At 37.2% G+C, this 18,579-nt stretch overlaps 1 protein-coding gene across 1 annotated transcript in view; it reads right to left on the minus strand.

The window, feature by feature from the left end:
- The window catches only part of LOC149074633 (uncharacterized), a 111,355-nt gene that overhangs the window by 55,349 nt on the left and 37,427 nt on the right, over positions 1-18,579 (minus strand). Inside the window, exons 7-11 of the mRNA XM_089247024.1 lie at positions 17,118-17,234; positions 13,963-14,007; positions 12,638-12,691; positions 10,685-10,738; positions 445-498 (exon numbers count right to left, since the gene is read on the minus strand). Coding sequence (XP_089103150.1) covers positions 445-498; positions 10,685-10,738; positions 12,638-12,691; positions 13,963-14,007; positions 17,118-17,234 — 324 coding nt within the window. The remainder of the gene's footprint in view (positions 1-444; positions 499-10,684; positions 10,739-12,637; positions 12,692-13,962; positions 14,008-17,117; positions 17,235-18,579) is intronic.

The following is an 18,579-nucleotide window of genomic DNA, read 5'->3' on the forward strand; positions in this document are numbered from 1 at the left end:
AAATTGTGACTGCTCCTGACTAAACGACTACAGCTACACGACTATGCAACGCAATATTCTAGTAGTGTTCAATAATTATCAATCGCTCTAACTGATTAAAAAAAACTTACCGTAAGGCGTAAATATATAACTGTTCAAAGTGTTGATTCCGTACTGTAATAAGTTATAACAAAAAATATTTTTGAAAACTTAAATCGTAAATGAAGAGAGCAAAGCAACTGCGTCACTGCAAGTAGTCAACTGAATGGTTCTGAAGTGTTTCCTGGCACTTTTGCAAGATATCGGCGGCTCTGTACATGCAAATTAGAGAGGGGGATGAACTTAGTGTAGGGGACGGATTTCGGGCACTTCCCGCACTTTCCCTTGCATGATTTGCCCTCGCAATGTCGAATCAGCGGAAAAAACCGGATATCCACCGGGAAAGCACGGAACGTCTAGGCTTACCGGTGGACCAGGAGGTCCTGATGATCCAGGTCGTCCATCTTCTCCAGAGTCTCCCTAGAATGAAAAAAAAAATTGTTGGAAACTATCCGAAGTATGAAAGATCAAAATTTAAATAAAGGGAAAACTTATTTAAATCATTCATGCTCAACCCATGGCCATCGCCAAATGTGGTCCTCCGAATCATCTGTTGTGAGCCGCTACCTCCAACCTGATTTTATAAAAAATGAACTTTGGTGGCACATTTCCAGATAACTTAACCTTAGGCGTTGTCGCAGATCACTTAAATGGCCGCGGCACATTCTCATTCAACTGAGTGTCCTCGGCACATTACTAGATAACTTAAGCGGCTCACGATACACATTTCCAGTTCACTTTATTGACCGGGGGGGGGGGTGCACTTCCACATCACTTATTACAGTGTTTCTCAACCACTGGGCCGCGGCCCGGTACCGGGCCCTGATATCATTCATACCGGGCCGGAATGGAGTGGGATTGTTTATTTTCGTGCTCGAATAAAAATTACATTTTTTATGTGTATATTAGAACATGACGGGTACTATATGTGTTATAAGTATTCATTAAGTGTAGGAGAAACAGTGTTTTTATAAAATTGTGCAATCGAGTGAAGTGAGAGAAAGTTCTGTGGATATTGGAAATGCCACGCCGTTGCGAGGTGTTGGGGCTAACACAGTCGTGTGTAATGTTCGGGAGCTGTAAGTACGGGAAACTTTGAAAAATCTTTAAAAAAAAAAAAAAAAAAAAAAAAAAAGGAAAAAATCATGTTAATTGGCCCAAAATGTTTGGAACCAAACGTTTCTGGAAGTTGAATGCTGCGGCCCCTCTGTTAGACAAAGATGATTACCCATTAGGTAATATGTTTTGTAGGATGTCATTGTTTGTATCCAACTGGGGCGTTTATATATATATATATATATATATATATATTTTTTTTTTTTTTTTTTTCTTTCTTGATTCAGAATCTGTCATTATTTAAATTCTGAGATGATTATTATTCAAGATATATGTTTTTGAATGCTTATTATAACATTGGTTTTGACATTTGGTCGCCATTATCGAAGCAACGTGGCCAGGGACAGAAGCGTGCAAAAAATTATACAGGGTTAAAACTTGGAGGTTATAAATTGAACGCAAGCTGGACTCTATAGTCCCGTATTTGAAGACGGACCATAATTTGAATTGAGAATCTGAACATTGTATATTTGCATCATATGCTGATAGTATGGATATATGTAATTAATAGCGTCGTGTACCCCGTGGATAATTTAACTATTGATTATTACGCAGTCCCGTAATAGGTTGGTGACCATATTACTTTTAAATTTTGCGAGACATTGTTTTATTTAGCATTCTGTGTCTATTGTACGCATCTATATATCATACCATAGCCTCTCACATGATCCTGGACTGTCTCAATTATAGAATGATAAAGTTTTAGTTTGACAATATCCATTATGCATTTTGTGGTATGATGGCCCTATGTTACACATAATGTGTTTATTTTCTGAGATTGAGACATTTTATTGCATTATATCATCAATATATTTGAGAATAGCCTTAACTGCATACCACTGTGTGTTTGTATCACTATATTTTGTATGGGAATTTTTTGTTAAATGTTTGAATACGGGATTAAGTCTTTCGTCATTCTTGGCATTGTTGAATCAAATGTTTCTTCCTAAATTTAGCGCTAATTGGTGAAATCTGAACCATACGTCACGTTCCCATTCTTTGTCCTGTTTTTGTTGCTTTTTGTCCCTTATTGTGTAAAAACAGTGTAAAATGAGTCGCACATACTCCGGGCACTATAAATTGCTGAAAAACGTGTTAGCAAACGAGAAATCAACAGAAAAACTTGCAACTGTTTTTGAGAATCTTGAAAATGTTAGTAAAATCACCAATCAGGAAGAGACGCTAACTGACGATTCACGGGCTTCTCCGAACAGTACAGTATATTCTCCAATAATTTGTGATAGAGGCCCATCTTTTTTCCGGTATACCTCTCCTCATCCGCCCAGACGAAACCAACGACTGCAATCCATGTGTTCCACTGCCAAAGGACCGACGCAAACATCATTGGCTTTTAATTTGTCTGTCACCTCAATGTCGGAGATGCACAATTCATCAGGTGTCTCATCTATATCGTTGGATTCAGCGCATCAAGCTGGAGATCTTCAACGACAAGCAACACCACCTATCCCTGCCACACAGGCCAGATTCGGATTTGCCACTTCAAATATCGTGAACTCGTCTTTTTTCGAGAATCAGTCCCTCAATTTGGACTCTTCTTCAATGGCTACCACCTTCGAGGAGGGAGACGACGAACCCTACGATGCATCGAACGACTTGTCTTCATCCCAGCAAACGGAAAAAGAGGTTAGCAAAAAATCTCTATACTTCAGGAGCCCTAACTTAAGTGATTCTTCGCAAGAGGACGATACTGCTTTGATGGACGAGGTGAATACAAGAAGAAAAAGTTTCAAGAAAACAAAAAAACATCAAAGTATATCCTCAACTAAGAAGGGAAAAAAACATGATGATCGGAATATCAGGGATAAGAATACACCCAACAATCGTCGAGATGAAAAAGGTACAGAAACAAATCAATTAAATTGTATTTCGAAAGAATTTAATCTCTTGGACAGTAATCCACAAAATATTACAGACTCGGACGTCGAGAAGAGTATCGAACCAGTTTGTGGACACTGTAAGGCATCTTTTAGAGATTTAGCGACTAAAAAACTATTGGAGAGACTAGAAGGTCTATATTGTACTGAAGAAAACAGCAATTTGGAGGAGTACTATGAAAACAGAGTCCGAGAAGCGGAAGACTTGGCGTTCCGACTTCAGCCTGATCGCAAAAAAATACAATTCAAGGAATATGGACGATTTGATAAATGCACAAATATTCTGCAAATGATGACCTGTATCACGGACATTGTACATTCTTCTACAATTGTAGAGAACAAGATTAGACACAACATCCCTCGAGCCGCCCGCAAAAGAGCAGATAAATTAATCAAACTCGTGGAAGATTGGATAGAAGAAAGTTGTAGAGAAAATGAGAAATTGTCCAAAACAGCACAAGAGAAACAGGTAATTGGAGGAAATACAATTTTGAAAAATCCTTCAGTTGTAGAGGACGGTGCAAAGATAACGAAGGGAAATTCTACTAAAATTCTCGGGCTTCCTCCCCCCCTTCCGCAGAGGAAGAAAAAGGTGAAGAAGGTGAGTCTCAAAAATCCCTCTTCTTCACAGACCCAGGAAAACAATACGGAGGATAAAGAGAAGACCGAGATTGATAATCTAACCATTCCGCCTCCAATAGAATCTGCTTCTGAAAAAGCAACGGCGTCAGAAGAATTGGGGCAATTTGAGATTGTAGAAGAGCTGATCGTAGAACAGGAAGACAAAACAATACAAGAACAATTTCAAGAGGTGCGCAAGAAGAAAAAGAATAAGCGAAAGGTACAGGAAAGAGGAATCTCACAGGAACGAAGAAATCCAGATGAATTTTTTACAATTCTTCTTTTGAAAAACAATAACTCTACAAAAAAATATATTTTTAATGAGTTTCGAATAATTTTAAACCAATTTCATAATGGCATAGGCAGAATCAGAAAAATAAGCAGAGGATATGCACTTGATTGCTACCAAAATAAAACATGTCAAGAAATAAAAACAGCTGTCCTCTCTAGAAAAGTGACAAGAGACAATATCTATGCCATCCCCACGAACAACTCCCAAATGGGGGATAGAAACAGCCAACAATCGTCAAAAATTAATCGAGTTCTTGGGAATACATTATCATCTAGTAAAAATGCTGAATCTCGATCAAATATTTACCTAGAGCGGGAGAAGACATCACAGGCAGGGACGGTTTTAATTTACAGGAGAAGAGAGTCAACAGGTCAAGAAACAATCAGCCTCATTGAATTTCTTGATGAATTCGACTCAGAAATTATTTGTACTCGTCCAGTTAGAAATGGGCTGGCTATTCAATGTAAATCCAGGGAAATTTGCTACAATATTAAGAGTTCCCTGGAGAATAATGACTATCTAAATCATCATGCTATTGCCTTTATCAAATCTCGAATGCCTAGTAAAAAGAGTGACCGATGGAACCAAACACAATCTTCGACCTCCTCCGATAACAGGCAATATCAGGAACAGGAGAAATTTCCAATTCACATGACCTACTGTAGCAGTAGAAATCCAACTCTCACAATGAAAAACCTGGAGGAACAGCTCAAATATGCCGGATTCCAACATCTAGTTCGGCGTATTTCTCAATGCCCGAATGGTCTTTTTATAGATTGCTCCTCCTTGTATGGACAAGCAGCGATCAGGAGAGAGATCAATAACAATTTTAAACTCAAACTTCACCTACGCGTCATCTAATCCTCAGGCTTATCGTTAGATCAAAAGACTTTTCTTCTTTTCGTGGTTCTAAATTCTTGTGTAACATCCCTTAAGAGAACACCTTATTTGTCATTATATAGGATTATGTCTTCTCCTGATCATCAACGTTCAGTGTCTGTTCCAACATCTTCCACAAATGGCATCAAAATATTACAATTTAATGCCAACAAATGCAGAAATGCGACTGCGCTTCTTCCGTTGCAAGCCACCAAAAACTCTTGGGGTATATTGATGTTACAAGAACCTCTGATTGGTAAAGGTAAACTACTCGAACTTCCAGCGTCTTGGCCGAAATGGACCTCTCTAAATAAAAAAGCAGCGATAGTCCTTGCTAGTCAACATCTCTCCGGTGCCACTTTTTCCATCATGACAAATTGTGTGGCAATTAAAATTTGCACCATTTCTGGAGAAATAATTATAGTCTCGGCATATTCATCCCCATACCAGAAAATTGAAAATACCATTCAAGAACTGAACCTTATTTGTGGGAAAGCTGGTAACTCTCCAATTTTAATATCTGCAGATATGAACGCCCACCACCAAAGCTGGGGATATAAGGATAATAACAACAGAGGATGGTCGCTGCTGGATTTCGCTAATGCCAATCATCTGATATTTCACAATGATGGCTCGAACACATACGAATACTTCGGGGCCACAGGCGCTCCAGACGTTACATTGTCAAATTTTGTTCCACCGCTTGATAATGTAACTTGGAAGGTCAGGCATCTCGATGTTACACATAGCCCGCATTCACATATAGAAATTTATATTTCTGTTCAACCATCAATCATTAAGACGGTCAAATTCTCCAACTCGAGACGCCGAATTGAGAAGTTCACGAGATCAATGGTTGATCAATTACCTCTCCATGTACAAAATATCAACTTAGCTACATCCACTGAACAATTGGAAGAATGCACGAATGATCTCTTCAATCTCTTGAAAACGCAGGGTAACAAGTATCTCCTTATATCAAAGCAAAAGACACGATATTTCGACGGGTGGTGGACCAAAGATTTAGAGGTCGCTAGACGGAAATGCAGGACTAGTAAGAGAAGGTATCTAGCGGCAAACCTAGATAATAAGGAGGTATTGAGAATCATTTACCACCGTAACAGGGCCTTATATTCAAAATTAATCAGGAAGACAAAAAGAAGCTCCTGGAGGGAATTGTGTAACTCAGCTACAAATCCGTACGGTATATTTTACAAAGCAACGGTGAAACAATCTTCTCTGTCCCCACAACTTTTTTCCAAACTGATACAGACGAGAATTTGACTGTCCTAGAACAAGCCCAAAAGCAACTTCAAGAATTTTTCCCTGAGGCTAACTATCCAACCAATCATCAAATAAACTTTTCAACGGCTAGTTTGGTGTCTCACGAGCCGGATAATAAGAAAATCTCACGCCAAGAACTGTGGTACATTGCAAGTCATTTAAATAAGAAAAAAGCTCCTGGCGAAGACGCAATTAATAATGTAACCCTTCAAGCTCTACTGCAAAGCTTTCCCGAGGTGTTCTCCGCATTATTTAATAAATGCTTTCAACTTGAACATTTTCCACGACATTTCAAGATTAGCAATGTCCTCTTCTTCCTCAAAAAAGACAAAGATCCAACATCAACTAAATCATATAGACCCATACATTTGTTATCAACACTGGGTAAATTGTTCGAAAAAGTCATTTGCCAGAGAGTTATCTTCTTCTTGTAAAAATCTAATGTCATCAGCCCCCTTCAATATGGATTTCGCCATGGGAGTTCGGCAGAACAAGCTCTCATGGACATTGTCACAGAGATCAAAAATCAAAGAATTAAAAAACATAACGTCATAATAATTACCCTGGACATCCAGGGGGCTTTCGATCACATCAATCATAATATTATCAGGGAAAAGTTGCTTAATCTGCCTATACCATCTAATCTAGCCAATATTCTGATAAGCATGCTCCAACACAGGGTGGTACAGATGCGGACACCATTAGGAACAGTTCGACATAGAATGGCAAGGGGATGCCCTCAAGGATCGTGTTCCGGGCCACTACTTTGGAACTTATTCCTTAATGATCTCCTCCTTAAGAGGTGGCCGAAGAATGTCAGGGTTCAGGCCTACGCAGATGACATTACGGTAATAGCCTCGGGCCCTACAGTAGAAGGCACAGGTAGACTAGCCACATATGTGCTAAATGAAATCCATCATTGGTTAGACCAACACGGACTCAGCATCGCAATGGATAAAACCAACTTTTTATGGCTCTCTTCCAAAAGACCACCATCGGTAAAAATTGGCGACAATTTCATTAAGAAACGATCTAATATTAAGATTCTCGGGGTGACATTTGATGACCAACTGAATTGGTACAGCCATATCGCTACAATTTCGACCAAAATTAATGCCCTCATGCCAAGATTATGGTGCTCTACTGGAAAGGAATGGGGCATTACCACGTCAATGCGAAGAATCCTATATATGACAGTGGCTGAGAGGATCATCGCATATGGTGCCCCAGCCTGGGGTATCACATTAACGGAGGAACAGGGTAGACGTCTTGATTCTATCCAACGTGGTTGCTTATTGTACATCCTCAAAGCTTACTCGACATCACCAACAAACGCCCTGCAAATCTTGGCTGGTCTGCCTCCACTAAGATATATCGTGGAGTACGAAGCTAAAATGGGGGCACTTCGGAACAAACGCAATATCCAACTACAAGATGCAACTCACATCAGTCACACTCAAATCCAAAGGAAAATCACCGGATGGACGAGACACCCGGCAGAATATCCTGATGATAGACAAATGTCTGCAGATCCGACTGACACTGAACTGTTTAAAAAACCCTATTTCGACATCTATACCGATGGTTCAAAGACGGAAAATGGAGTTGCAGCAGCTTTTACTATCCTTCAGAAAGATGACATCTTCTACAGATGGTCTTGTAAATTGAATACCAATAACACAGTATTCCAAGCCGAACTTTTTGCTTTACTTATGGCTATTAAGAAAGCGGAAGAACTCCAGAACAGAACATCTATCTTCACAGATTCACTTTCATCACTCCACTCAATCAGGGATCCCCTGTCTCAATACATCATCGCTAGGCAAATCAGAAAGGTTCTGTGTGCCAATCCTCAAATCAGTCTCAATTGGGTGAAAGCTCATGCAGGAACATATGGGAATGAACAGGCAGACCAACTTGCAAAAGCTGCGACTGCAAGAGTGACGTCTGACTTTTCGCTGCTCTTCCCTAAGTCATGGGCAAAGAACATCTTATCTGAGGAAATGATGCAGAAGTGGCAAAATCGATGGCAGACAGAACGCAAAGTTGGCAGGAAAATATATGCTCTCCTCCCCACAGCAAGATACAGATATAGGAAATGGACCAGGGAAATGGTTATATTCTTTTCCGAACATGGTCCTTTCCCAGCATATCTGGCGAGATTTCATCGACAGACTGAGAAATGCAAATGTGGCGGGGAGGGCACGGTCATCCACTACTCTACAGCCTGCCCGTTGACCAAAGACTTCCACTTACAAATCCCTGTTGCTGATACACAGTCTTGGAAGTTGAAGGTCTTCCAAAATCCTGGCAGTTATAATAAGATTAAAAATCTTATCAACTTTATGGAAAATAATCAAGAGTTATACATCTTCCCGAGACCTATGGCATATCAAGACAGAGAAGATCCCTTGAACTCTGATTCGGACTCAGACTATGTACCATAATTGCGACGTCTTTCCTAACCCCATGTGCTATAAAATATGTATAGTGATATTTTAATGAAATTTATCATTGTCAGTGATGCCAATATGTATTCTTTCCATGTTCATATATATTTTTTGTATCCAAAGTATCTACTTCAGATTCAATGTTTAATAATATCCTGTTTGAATTTTTCTACTCTGCTTTGATGGGCTGAGCGCAATTGTTGATTGAATTATTGATTGAAATTTTTTTGATTGAATTATTGATTGAATTTTTTTTTGATTGAATTATTGATTGAATTTTATTTTTGATTGAATTATTGATTGTGATTGAATTTTGATTGAATTTTATTATTACTTGCATTGTCGATTGAATTTTAATTTTTTTTTTTTTTTGATTGAATTGTTCACTAAATTTTTATTATTGAATCATGCGTAGTTTGCAGATGTTGTCCTATAAGCATAATTAAATTTTATCTCATTTCATGTATATTTACTATGCATGTTATATACTATTCAATGCTTACATAATATCATCATGTACGCTATATATCTTACGTTTCGTGGCATCGCTGTTTGTCTAGATCATTCCCACAGCCCATCTGTTATAAAAACTCTGACGTTGTACCCGGACACCTGCTTATAAGCACATTATATATACTTTCTCAACTGCTTTGAAACGCCATAATTTTTGTTATTCATCAATATATTCATGTGTTCCAATGTATACCACCGGTGAATCCACTAGTGCGCAACTGAACTTTGTATGTTCAAGTGAACTTTGTAATTTCTTCGGACTTGATCTCATCATTAGGACTATAATAACCAAATCTAAACATGTCTCTAACTGGCAATGAAAAGTCCCCCCCCCCCGGCTCCTTCAGTCTTGTGATATTATTAACACCAGCAATTGATCAATATCGATAATTCCCACTTACATATTTATAGTTCATTGGACCTGAATTTGTACATGTATCCTGTTTTTCATGTTCTATTTGCAGATTCGGACCTATGAAAAAACCCTTCCAACAAAAGACAAGATGAGTGAAGTTGGTGTTGCAGATTGGCTGATGGTTGGGGACAGAGTACAGTGATGATGGCGGATGGCTCGAGATGTTTTTGTTGGCCTCTTGCGGGCGATTCGCCCGGGCTCCTTGGCGGGGGTTTCCGGGGACTTTGGGGGTGTAATTGCCAGGAGTCGGGGGCGATGGGGGGCCTCGGCGGGATTGGGTCCTGTGGCTTACGGGCCGGGGATGCCTGCCGGGCCCGAACATCAAGATAGTTTTTCCAGCATGTCCCAGCCGCTAGGTAATCTGCCTCAGAGCTGGGCCATGTTTGGTGTTGGTGTCTGTATTCCTTTCCGTGGGTTGGAGGTCGGACAGTTGTCTTGGTGGCTAGCGGGGCATTTTCTTTTTTCCAGCATGGCCCAGCCGCAAGGTAGCCTGCTTATATCCCACAAGGGACAGAGCGGGGGCCATGTTTGGTGTTTGCATACCGGGCCGCGAGTGATTAGCCGTTTCATTTTTCCTTAATCATATTCCGTTGGTCGTGTGTTTGACTGAGCCTTCGACTCACAGAAATGAATAAAACCGGGCCGCGGGCTTGAAAAGGTTGAGAGCCACTGACTTATGTGGTCCATGGCACATTCCGAGATAACTTAATTTTGTCACACTTTTACACACCGCTCAAGTCACCTGGGGAGCTGTTCCAGATCACTTAAATGGCCCGTGGCACATTTAAATATCGCTGAATATCACATCACATTTACAGATCACTGGAGTAAACTGGGGCGTTGTTCTAGTTCACTTAACTGGCTCGCGACACATTCCCACCTCAAATAAATCGTCCGTGGCACATTTCTAGACAACTTCAGTGGCACGCGGCACATTTCCAGATCACTTCAGTGGCACGCGGCACATTTCTAGATCCCATAAGTAGCCCGCAATACGTTTCTAATTGGAATTATGCTTTTAGCATCAACGGTTCGCCAGTAAAACACGGCCCAGCGACTTTCCTTATTACCCTGTATATAAATACCTAAACAAGTAATACATTTTTTTTTATGTGAAGTAAGCGAAAATAAATTTTCTTACATCTTTTCCTGGTAATCCCGGTGGTCCTCTGGGTCCCATAGGTCCTGGTGACCCCTACATATAAACAGTAAAGCAAAATATTTAAAAAAATGGATGTTTATATATACATATCAATAGTTTACATACATTGTCGACATCAAGTAAAATGATAATTAAATAAATATTTTTATAGATGTCATTCTGTTAAATCTGTAAAAATTAGTATATTTAAAACTATAAAAAAAAAATCTACACCCTTAAAAGCCCGATTCAACAAATATGATGATACCAATAGATTTATTAATCAAATTAAGGCAATCGTTAAATCTGTGTCGAAAGTTCAGGATTTTAAAATTTCATAATGAAAATTTAATTTTCATCTAATAAAAATATAAGTACACAGTAAAAATATATTTCTCCTAGTATATTTCCTTTTTTTTGTAATTTCAATAATAACTGAAAAACTGTATAATAAATAAGTAATATTTTTTATTAGTGGGTTTTATTTAATCAAATTAAATTATTTAAATACAGGGTGGCAAAAAGTCCTTAGAAACTTTAAAGATGAATATAAACCGAAAAAATAACTGAAATATAAAACGGTTTGCACGGTTAACATCTCTAAGGTCACGGGAATTTTTTTAAGGCAGGGGGGGGGGGGGGAATAACCCAAAAAACAGCCGGTAGATGGCGCTGGTACGAGTGAATTTGGTGCAAATATGCAAATGAAACGGTTATAAGAACTTGCGCTCCTAATCCACACCAGTTCACCGTTGTAAACCGTGTATGTGTCCCTGTTGCACTCTGCCGTTGCTGGATTTGTAACTCGCCTGCAATGTGTTATCCCCTGTGGTCATGTGGAACACATACTGCTGTAGTAAACGATTTGGAGGCATTCTGTTTGTTATTTGCTTATGTTTCTTTTGCCTTTTGTACGTTAACGCCACCTATCGGCTGTTTTTTTAGCTATTTTTTCCCTGTAATAAAAAAATCCGCGTGACCAAGCGATGCTAATTCTGCAAATCGTTTTTTATATCGGTTATTTTTCCGGATTTTTTTTATGAATTTTTAAAATTTCTATGACTTTTTTGCCCACCCTACATTTATAAAATAAGCGAATATTCATACTTCCACATGCATGGTGTCCTGTAAGTCTTAATTCGGCCTTTATCTCAAACGTTCGTCGTAGCGGTATGGTTTCAATTTGAAAAATGCTCAAATCGAGTTCAGAATTCACCCTGTACCAGTTTTAAGCGTGAAAATACAGTGTGCAACGAAATAAAAAAATAAAATTTTTAAACTGTCTTTTTTTTGTCCCCTACTTTCCAGTTAAAAACTTGTTGCTCTTCCGAGCCCAACCAAAAATCCCTTTTTTTTACCCGTATTATTCGCTGAGATATTCAAGTTCCAAATCGAAGAAAGAACAGCATATATTAGGGAAAGAAACATTTTGCGTTAGTTAATGCTGTTATTTTCTACCCTTTTTCCGATTTTTCAATTTGAACATCTCAGCGAATATTGCAGTTAAAAACATGGGATTTTTTTGTTTTTGTTTTGCTCCGAAGAGGCAGGGCAACAACTTTTTGATTAGAACTTAGAAGACGGGGGACTGTATAAAAATTTAGATTTTTATTTTGTGATTGATTTTATTCTGTATTTTCACTCTCAAAACTGGTACATTGATTTCTAAACACATTTTGAGAATATTTCACACTGGAACCAAACCTTTACGTCGAATGGTTGAAGAGATAAAGGCTCAATTAGGATTTACAGGACACCCTGTATATTTTTTTGAAAATGACAACAGTGTGTCAAATATCGTCAATCAATTCAAAAATGATAATAGCATTTTTTTCCTCAAATTTTCAGCACATGAAAGGTATTTTATACAGTATTTAATATTGAAGAGATAATTTTATTTTTGCATTTCTTTTCATCTGCGATAAAAAAACAATTTAATTTTCTCATACTTACAGCTGGCCCTGATTCACCAGTCTCCCCTCTGATGCCTTGAAATCCTTGTGGTCCCTAAAGTATTTCAAAATGTTGTCAGTTGGAATGATTCACATTAAAAACATACTTTTAATGGTGAATTCCCAAGAATACGACATACAATGATACCTCGGCTAACGAAAATGATTCGTTTCGAAATCACGTTCGTTAGCCGAAACGTGATTTCTTATAGGTGTCTATGGAAAATCGTTTGATTCGTTATAGGTTCTGCCTAAAAATTTAAGGATACGTTTTTAAAACACTGAGAAACTGAAGGTTAAAATGAACAGCTGACTGAAGGCTGAAATGAACAACTTCAAAATTGGATAAATGAGAATTTACAGGAAAATGAGTGATATTGAAGACCTTTTCGTTTTTTACTAAAGCCGGTCTTTCCTAGGAGCAGGTTTCTACAGCGCGCGCAGCGTAAAAATGCCGATTGGTAAAAAAAACCGGAATTTCAGGTTTTTAACCAATGAGCGTTTTCACGCTGCACACAGCGCAAAAGTTTTACTCCTAGGAAAACCCGGCTTAAGGCAGGGTTCACAATGGCGCGTAGGGCAAGTGAAGTAGCATGCAGCTCGCCGCGGATTGATTAGAAAAACCGGAATTTCAAGTTTTTTAACCAATCCTCGTCGAGCTGCAGGCTGCATCGCCTGCCGTATCACGCCAGTATGAACCCTGCCTAATGCACACACACAACCAACACTGGCTTTAGTCTTGACACAACCCAATCGAGTACGTAGATATCCCCATCTATTTGTGATTTTGTCAGCTCATTTCTGTGTCTGATACATTGCAAATAGAAAAGATAGGCTCCTAGAATGTCCAGACTATTTAGTTTGATGCTCAGAGTCTTGTGCTGAAAGAAAGGGCGCTCTGAAAAACATGGGTTACCTTTTTTTAATGCATTTTCTATCTTTTCTTTCATTTTACATGAAATGGTGCAAAGAATTTCAGAAAGAGAAGTGTACATACATCTGGAAAAGATTCTGAGGTGAACTCAAGTTGATCAGGCTCGAGTGACAGAAATTCTGATGATGATTGGTACGAAGATTCAGCTCACATGTGGCGGCTGTTTTATATAAACACGTACATCCATATCAACGAAAATGTTCGTTAGCCGAGGTGGAAAAATCACGAAAAAATCTTCGTTAGCCGAAAAATTCGTAAGCCGAGAGAGAGATCAAATAGATCACTGTGTATATATATTTTTTTATATACTGTATATATATATATATATATTACTATTTCTTACTTGATATTAGTGGAACGTTTATTTTCTTTCACCAAATACATCAACTTACCGGAGGTCCTGGAGGTCCTGTGCCACCTCGAGGCCCAATTGGTCCCTAGAAAGAATTGTTTGAAGTTATATGAATGCTATATCAGCCATGTATGTTGAAATAAATTGGTTGAGCTAGCTGTAGGTCCCGGTTATTAGGCCTACGTAAAATCCGAAATCTTGTTGCAATTAAATCACAAAACAAAGAAAAAACATGAATATATTACTTTTTTGGCATAAGCAATGTATATTAGGATAGTAATTGAGGATAGTAACATTGAACGTAAGTCATGCATACTAATTGTGCTGTGATGTTTAAACAACTTATTATCATAAAAATAAGTATTAAAAATAATTTACAATTTTTTGACCCGTAAGGGGAGTGTCATACCTTTCAACATGGGGGAAACAATGCTCTAGCAGAAATATCATTAAAATTAATATTTAACCATTGATTTACTTCAAAATGTTTATACATATTTTGGTTATATACAGGGTGTCCTGTAAGTCCTAAGTCAGCCTTTTTATCATCAACCGTTCATCGTAGACGTATGTGATTCCAATTTTAAAAATGCTCAAAATGTGTTTACGAATCAAAATGTATAAATGTGTTACAAATAACATTTACCATTTTCGAGAATGAAAATACAGTGTGTCGCCCCCCCCCCCCCTCGTCCTCTAACTTCCAATTAAAAAGGTTATTGTTCTGACTCTCCTGAGACCGAGACAAAAAAATCTATGTTTCTAAGTGCAACATTCCACAGATATTTGAATTCAAAATCGGCGAAAAGTCGAGAATGAACAGTATAAATGAGGGAAAAGAGCCGCTTAGTTTATGATGTTCTTTCCCAATGTTTCTTCGATATTTCAACTCGAATTTCTCAGCAAATATCACACTTGGAAACTTGGAATCTTTTTGTTGGTCTCGGGAAAGACAGGGCAGTAATTTTCTAATGAGAAGTTAGAGGATATAGGGTCCGTATAAAAATTTAGAATTTTAATTTTATGACACACTGTATTTCCACTCTTGAATCTGGTACAAAAAGTGCTTCTTGAACACGTTTTGAGTATTTTTTAAATTAAAAAGACACCTCTACGACGAACGGATAAAAAGGCCGATTTAACACTCACAGGACACCCCGTATGCTATCATATGCTTGTATAAAGTTTCACATATCTAATACTAAATTTTTTTGAAATTTTCTCAAAAATGCAATAAAAACAGCTTACGCGAATGATAAAACTACCGTGGCATCAATGTAATTGAATAAAAATTGATTCAAAATAAATGAAATTGTTCAGTTCATGAAATGAGGCAAAAGCTTGAGATTTCATTGACTCAATCTCTTTTAAAATTAAATTTTAAATGAGTAAGATTTTTATTTAAATTCTTTTGAATTTTAAGATTTGAAATTAAATTTAGTCAATGAAATCTCAGTCTTTTGCTTCATTTCATTTCCCTTTATTTGGAATTGATTTTTATTCGATTACATTGTATTTTATCGAGAAATATACATGTATAAGTGCACTTGAATTCGATTACATTGCACTTTTTAAAATTGATACTTTGCACTAATAATTCGAATAATTTGCACTTCTAAATAGATAAACTAGAGTATGTGGGTTTAAAATTTATACACTTAGCTACAACCAAATCAAGTGTCCGCGAGTTGTAATTATTTAATAATTAGCTAATGATTAACCACTATAAATAATTAATTTACTCCGAACGGTAAAATTCCGTTTTTAATGAATCGATTAACCATAATGAACTTATTAATTTACTAACCGTATATTATCACGTTTTAATATCAATTATTTTATGTTGTTCTTCAAGATGTGTACTATCGGACAAGTAGTCGGAGGGGTTTTGGGGGTCGTTCCCCCAAACGGGAACGTGGCGAGACGTTAGTACGAGAGCCGCCCGAAGGGAGGGGCCACTATAGTAATTATCTTTATACTGATTCATACAAGATTCTCCGCCCCTGCGTGACAGCACGAGCAACGAGACGTTATGACAAAATAAAAATAAAATCCTTAATTAATAATTATCTAATTAATTAATAATAAATAAACGATTTCTCTTTTAGAACGTCATAATTAATTAACGATTAGTAATAAAGATAATTAATCGTTACCAAACCGCGTTGTATTTAGCATTCCACTATAAAACGGATACTCATATTTTATCAAGCACGCAAGCTGTTTTAAATGCATTTCTTTTTTTTGAAAACTCCAAAAAAAATAAGTATAGAGATATATGAAAGAGTTTATATATTAGTATAGAGGAATAGTATATATACATAGTACATTCGGGTAATATGGAATACCGGGTTTTCCTAGTGGAACAGTGAACAACTTCAAAATGCTCTCGTGATGCTATAAAGTCAGTGTCGCTCGATTGTCACCATCATCACGGCTGCTACAGGAGAATATATTAATTTTTCTACTTCCAGAACTTTATTAAGGCAAGTGTTCAAAAGTGTTTATCAAGTATTAAAAATGCGCCCGACAATTTGACACTACTCACAATGTGCATAACAAGTGTTGCATTTCATTGTGCAGTGCTCAATTTTTCGCTAGTGATTCTTCCCGCTTAAATTTTTTTCACAAATGGTGTGTCGGGTAGTTTCCTCCATTTTGAACTTCGTATTCCGTATTACCCAACTCAAAATTACCCAACAAAAATGATTTTTTAATGCTTTTTTTCCTGAGCCATAATATTTATTTCTAAATATGATACACTTGCCAATGCAAAGACAAGAACACAAACTTTAGAGAATTGCAAGTTTCAGGTTTTTGTCATGTTTCAAATTGGGATAATCGAAAAAATAAGAGCGGTATTCTATATTACCAGAATGTACTATACAATCAAAAATATGTGTTCAGAAATATTTTGAAATAAATCAATGGTTAAATAGTATTTTTACTGAAATTCCTACTAGGCCATAGTTTTTCACTATGTTTGAAGGTATGAGACCCCTTAAACCTGGAATAAACTGAGCCTGGAAGGGGTTAATAAAAGTTTAAACAAGCACACGATAAACATTCATTTCTCAAATTTCAATCATTTACAACAAGTTTGAAACTGTATTCAATATTAATTTTGGCCTAATAAATTATAAATCAATTAAAGCATTAATTTCCATTATATATATCGAATAAATAAACACATACTACTTGTGCCTGCATGAAATGGAAAGCGTCCAATGGAGGCGGCCCTTTATCACCCCCTCCTCCTCCTCCACCTCCTACCCCTTGCTGAAGAGCCAGTTGATGAAACCAAGATGATAGCTAGATGAAAAATCATTTTGTCAAATAAATGTGTATCATACAACATCATGTTTGTAATTAAAGTTCCCGTACTCTGAACAGTTTTCTCAAAAACTGCTCATCCGAATGCAGCCAAATTTATAGATATCATAATGGGAGAGGGGATATATATGCAAAAAAGTAGTTCAATTTTTTATTCCCAGGTGAAAAAAGTGACGCTTTTTTTACTGCGCTTTCCTTTTCCCATAGTCCATACAGCGTTTATACCAAGTTTCAATGGAATACGTCCACCAGAACGGGCGCTACATAGGTCTGAATAGTTTCACTATACTGACACTGCTCCAGACCTATGTAGTGCCTGTCAGAGTACTGACACTGCTTACAAGAAGAGGGTCCCAAGGCGCTGTCCTCAAAAAATTATGAAAACATTTGAGTACATTCACCTCACTAAGAAACAAATAAAAAGAATGAGCGGTGGAATGAAATTATTAAAGCCACAAAAAAATATTAAAAATGATAACAGTTGGCTACTCATCGCCTCACGCTCTTCTTGGCGATATCTATAAAAAACTTTTTTTCACTTCCTTTCCCTTTTTTTCCTTCTCTTTCTATAAACTATTTTTATCTCTTTTTTTCTCTTTCTTTGTCTGTGCTGTACTTGATCAATTATTGTTTGAATGACGGTATCCAAACACTCTAGAGTTGCTGGGTTTTAAAACCATTCTTAGCCTCTATTGGCTTTCAAAATATTATTTGCACATTTATTTATTTTTTTGGGTGACTCATAATAATTCGCCGGATTTTTTTAAATATTTGTGTACATATTTAAATGACCAGAATCAGTTCAATGGTAATTTTTTTCCACGCTTTTTGATGACGCCACCTTGGGACCGTTTCCTTGTTAGACATATGTAGCACGTCAGTATACTGAAAGAAAAGAGTCCCGAGGTATGGTGCTCAAAAAATTATGGAAAAGTTTAAGTTCATTCATCTCACCTAGAAACACATAAAAAATAAAATTATCAGAGGAATGCAATTATTAAAGCCGCAAAAAATAAATTAAAATTCATAACGGTTGGCTGCTCATCGCCTCTTGCGCATCTTGGTGATATCTATAAAAAAACTTCTTTTCACTTTCTTTCCTCCAGCTTCTCTGTTCCAGAAACTAGTTATTTCTCTTTCTTTTTCTGTACTGTACTTGATCATGTGTTGTTTGAATGGCGTCACTCTAACACTCTAGGGTTGCGGGGGTTTTTAAAATCATTCTTGGCTTCTATTGGCGTTTAAAATATTAATGTTTACATTTTTTTGAGTGACCTGTAATAATTCCACCGGATTTTTATTCTATTTTTGTGCATGTTTAAAT

The sequence above is a fragment of the Pholcus phalangioides genome, unplaced genomic scaffold, assembly GCF_987345545.1.
Source record: "Pholcus phalangioides strain wild (caught in Gottingen) unplaced genomic scaffold, Ppha-v1.0 ptg000017l_1, whole genome shotgun sequence".
NCBI lineage: Eukaryota > Metazoa > Arthropoda > Arachnida > Araneae > Pholcidae > Pholcus > Pholcus phalangioides.